This window comes from Aythya marila (genome assembly GCF_965140915.1).
Source record: "Aythya marila genome assembly, contig: HAP1_HAP1_SCAFFOLD_192, whole genome shotgun sequence".
Lineage (NCBI taxonomy): Eukaryota > Metazoa > Chordata > Aves > Anseriformes > Anatidae > Aythya > Aythya marila.
Window position 1 is genome coordinate 201989 of NW_028137141.1, and position 4550 is coordinate 206538.

General features: G+C 50.5%; 1 protein-coding gene across 1 annotated transcript; it reads right to left on the reverse strand.

Moving 5' to 3' along the window:
* Positions 1-2835: 2835 nt before the first annotated feature.
* Positions 2836-3768, reverse strand: LOC309891177 (olfactory receptor 14C36-like; the record flags this gene model as incomplete). The annotated part of the gene is made up of 1 exon (XM_082785557.1): positions 2836-3768. One exon carries the CDS (start codon positions 3766-3768, stop codon positions 2836-2838), a length of 933 nt encoding a protein of 310 aa, XP_082641683.1.
* Positions 3769-4550: the final 782 nt, after the last annotated feature.

Consider the following 4550-nt stretch of genomic DNA (forward strand, 5'->3'; position numbering starts at 1 on the left):
TTGCCCAGGTACATGTGAGGAAGATGTGCAGGTACCTCATTGATGGGGAAATACTGTAGATTAGAATAACTTCCTCAGTGCCTCCTTTAGCTCCTGGTTCCTCATGCTGTAGATGAGGGTTTCACTGCTGGAGGCAACACCGAATATAGAACTGAAACCACCAGGCCCAGGGATAGGGAGGTGGTAGAGGGAGGCTTCAGGTAGGCAACCATGGCAGTGATGCTATGCAGGGAGACCACGGCCAAGTGAGGGAGGCATGTGGAAAAGGCTTTGTGCTGGCCCTGCTCAGAGGGCATCCTCAGCACAGCCCTGACGACCTGCACATAGGACAGAGCAATGAAAACAAAACATCCAACTGCTAAACAGACACTGAACGCAAGTACCCCAACTTCCCTAAGATAGGGATCTGAGCTGGAGAGCTTGAGTGGAGCTTTGAGGAGAGCCTGAGGAGAGCTTTGACTCAAAACAGAGTGCTTTGACATGAAACAGCACATCTTTACACTTGCTGAGCGCTCTTCTCAGCACTCTTCTCATCCTAATCCAAAACATAGCACCCTTTCCACCTACTAGGAGGAAAATAAGCTCTGTCCTAACTGAAACCAGGACAAGAGTGCACTCTATTCCATCATCCAGGTCATTGACAAATAAGTTGAACAGGACTGGACTCAGTGTAGGTCCCTGGGAGACACTGCTGGCTACAGGCCTCCAACTAGACTCTGTTCCACTAAGCACGACCCTCTGAACTCTGCCATCCAGCCAGCTCACAACCCACCTCACCGACCACTCCTCCATCTCATACTTCCTCAGCTAGCCTATGAGGATGTTATGGGAGACAGTGCTGAAAGCCTTGCTGAAGTCAAAGTAGACAACATCTGCTGCTCTCCCCTCACCCACTCAGCTAGTCATTCCATCATAGAAGCCTATCAAGTTGGTGAAGCATGGTTGCCCTTGGTGAACCCGTACTGACTACTCCTGATCACCTTCTTCTCTTCCACATGCTGGAGATGACCTCCAGGATGAGCTGTTCCATTGCCTTTCCAGGGATGGAGGTGAGGCTGACGGGCCTGTAGTTGCCTGGGGCCTCCTTCTTGCCCTTGTTGAAGAGCGGTATGACATGAGCTTTCTTCCAGTCTTCAGGCAGCTCTCCTGTTCTCCATGACCTTTCAAAAATGATTGGCCAGCAGTAACATCTGCCAGCTCCCTCAGAACTCATGAACGTATCCCATCGGGGTCCATGAATTTGTGGCTGTCAAATTTGCCGAAGAGATCTCTGACCTGATCCTCTTCAACCAACGGAGAGTCCTCGTTTCTCCAGATTTCTTCCCTTGTTCCTAATGCCAGAGATTCCGGAGGGCTGCTCTTAGCTGTGAAGACTGAAGCGAAGAAGGCATTCAGTAATTCTGCCTTCTCTGTATCCTTTGTCACGAGGGCACCCACCTCATTAAGCAGTGGGCCCACATTTTCCTTCCTCTTCCTTCTGCTCTTGATATATTTGAAAAAGACCTTTCCTTGGACAATGTCCCTATATTCCTCCCAAGTGGCTTGTCCCCTTTTCCACTTTATGTGTACTTCCTTCTTCCATTTCAGTCATTCCAGGATCTCCTTGATCATCCTAGCAGGTCTCCTGCTCCCTTTGTCTGACATTTTGCTCACAGGAATACATACCTCTTGAGCTTGAAGGACTTGGAGGTCAGTGCGCTATTGCTGCCGGTGCACCGTTGTGGTAGCCATCAGCACCTGCTCTTCGGCTCTCAGCAACCCCACAACAGAAGGGTCCTGTGCGAGACAAGGCAAGGTAGAAAACTATTTGATGTTCGCTGCATTCAAGGCAGTTATGCCAACAGCCCTCTGGTACCCTTTTGTTTAGTTGTTTACCCTTGGGGAAAAAAAAAAAAAAAAAAGAAGACAGAAACACAATCTGGAGGCATGTCATTAGGGTTACCCAATGTTCACATTCCTCAAGAGCTATCATGACTGGCCCGAAAGAAAGAAGGGGAAGGTGCCATGCCTTGCTCCCTCCACCAAGTGGACTCATGAGTGTCATAGCAGTAGCACCTCAAATAGTATTTATTGGTGCAGATTTAGGGAAAGCATCACAAGCCCATATTTGCTTTCCTAGTGGTAACTTAATAGTTTCTTGCAATCTGTAGTTGCTTTACAGGTAGGGATTTGTAGCAATTTGTAATACAGACATTCATGAAAAGAGCAAGGAGGTGTCCTTGTGAACTATGGAATCCTACCAACCTACTGCTGCGATCCATGGGTGGGCTGACCCTCATAGGTCCTGATCGTTGATACTGTGATGCCCTTGGAGAGGTCCTCAGAGCTGCAGGAGCAACCATTTAAGTGGGGTTTGGTGACAGCCTTTTGCTGCAGAGAACAGACCCAATGACAAGGGCTGGGCCATTCAGATGCCTCAGTGCCATGAAAATGGCTTTTTTCTGCTCAGGTCTGCTGCCCCCTCACACACAGCCAGGCCTATGGCTCATCTCCTTGTGGAGGATGAGGAGGCAAAGCTCTGTTGGTGCCTAAGTAAGGAAGAAATACTCCACCTGTGGAAGGACAGGGCTGGAGGGGAGGTGGCACAGAACAGGCACTGGCCACTTTCTCCTACTCACCACCCAGGGAGACTTGAGACCACAGGTCAGTGTCTGCACTGCCCACAGGTACCTGCAGCCCTGCATTCTGAGATTCATCTTCTCTCCTTCTGTAAATAATATTTTTACTTCGTTTCTCACAGTTTGTGTTGGTGGACCTGGTACCTGGCACTGAAAGGCTGTGTCTCCCACCCTGTTTTTTTGGTGAGCTTTTCCCATTGGAGAAGCAGAGCAACAGCTAATTGATTCTAAAAGACAACTGAAAGAGCTTCTTCAGTGAATGCTTGAGCTCCTGGTTCCTCATGCTGTAGATGAGGGGGTTCACTGCTGGAGGTAACACTGAGTACAGAAATGCCACCACAAGGTCCAGGTATAGGGAGGAGATGTTAGGGGGCTTCAAGCCAGCAAACATAATAGTGCTGAGATAAAGGGAGACCACGGCCAGGTGAGGGAAGCATGTGGAAAAGGCTTTGTGCTTGCCCTGCTCAGAGGGCATCCTCAGCACGGCCCTGAAGATATGCACATAGGACACCACAATGAAAACAAAACAGCCAAGACCTAAACAAAAGCTAAATACAATAAACCCAATTTCCCTGAGGTAGGCATCTGAACAGGAGAGCTTGAGAATCTGGGGAATTTCACAGAAGAACTGGTCCACAACGTTGCCTTGGCAGAGGGGAAGGGAAAATGTAGCGGCCGTGTGCAGGACAGCATTGAGAAAGCCACTGCCCCAGGCAGCTGCTGCCATGGTGGCACAAGCTCTGCTGCCCAGGAGGCTCCCATAATGCAGGGGCTTGCAGATGGCAACGTAGCGGTCGTAGGCCATGGCAGTGAGAAGAAAAACCTCTGCTCCAGACAAGAAAATAAACAGAAAAACCTGTGCAGCACACCCTTGATAGGAGATGACCCTTGTGTCCCAGAGGGCATTGGCCATGGCTTTGGGCAGAGTGGTGGAGATGCAGCCCAGGTCGAGGAGGGCAAGGTTGAGGAGGAAGAAGTACATGGGGGTGTGGAGGTGGTGGTCGCAGGCTATGGTGGTGAGGATGAGGCCGTTGCCCAGGAGGGCAGCCAGGTAGATGCCCAGGAAGAGCGCAAAGTGCAGGAGCTGCAGCTCCCATGTGTCTGCGAATGCCAGCAGGAGGAACTCACTCACAGAGCTGATGTTGGGCATTTGCTGATTCTGGACATGGACACTGCCAAATGAGAAAAAAATAGAGAGTGTCACGAGTAAAGTCTGTGAGCAAAATTCAGTTAATTCCCAATTAAAGCCTTACATTTCCTGTTTCTAGAGGATCTTTTTCTCTCTCCCTGACTGGAGCCCTGCTCTGCATTTCCTGAGTAACCTGTACACTGCAGCCTCCTCTGCCCATCAGCTCCCAAGGAGCCTGCTCTGCTCCATTCAAGGTTCCAAGAGGGAAGGTTCCTGGGAAGTGGCTTCCTCTGCTGAGTGAGGGGTGTTTGTGTGACTCTGTGTGCATCTTCCCTGTTCAATATCCAGGAGACAAAATCAGCAGGTGGATTGTGCGTATCTGGCTGGAGAGAACAGGAAGCATCTCCTCCTGCTTCACCCGCCGTGCACAGCACTCCCTGTCAGAATCAGACACCACCAGCTACCACGCTGGGGAAGGGGGAGAAGCAGGCATGGGCAGGCAGGGCAGACCCAACCCAGTGCAGAAGCTGCGGTGTCAGTGAGGTAGAGCCTGTCCTCACAGCCCTGTGCCATCTGGCTAGCACAGACAGGAGAGGGACAAGAGCTCTGGAGTGGAAGAAGCATTTGGAATATGCTCCTTGTCATATGGTAGGAATTTGGGGGTAAGACCTCTGTGGAGCAGGAGTTGGACTTGATGGTCCTTGTGGGTCCCTTCCAACTTTTGCTCTTCTATGATTCAATGATTCTGTGCCTTCTTCCATGGAGGAAGGTGGAGGGGGCCTGCAGCAAATGTGACTACTTAC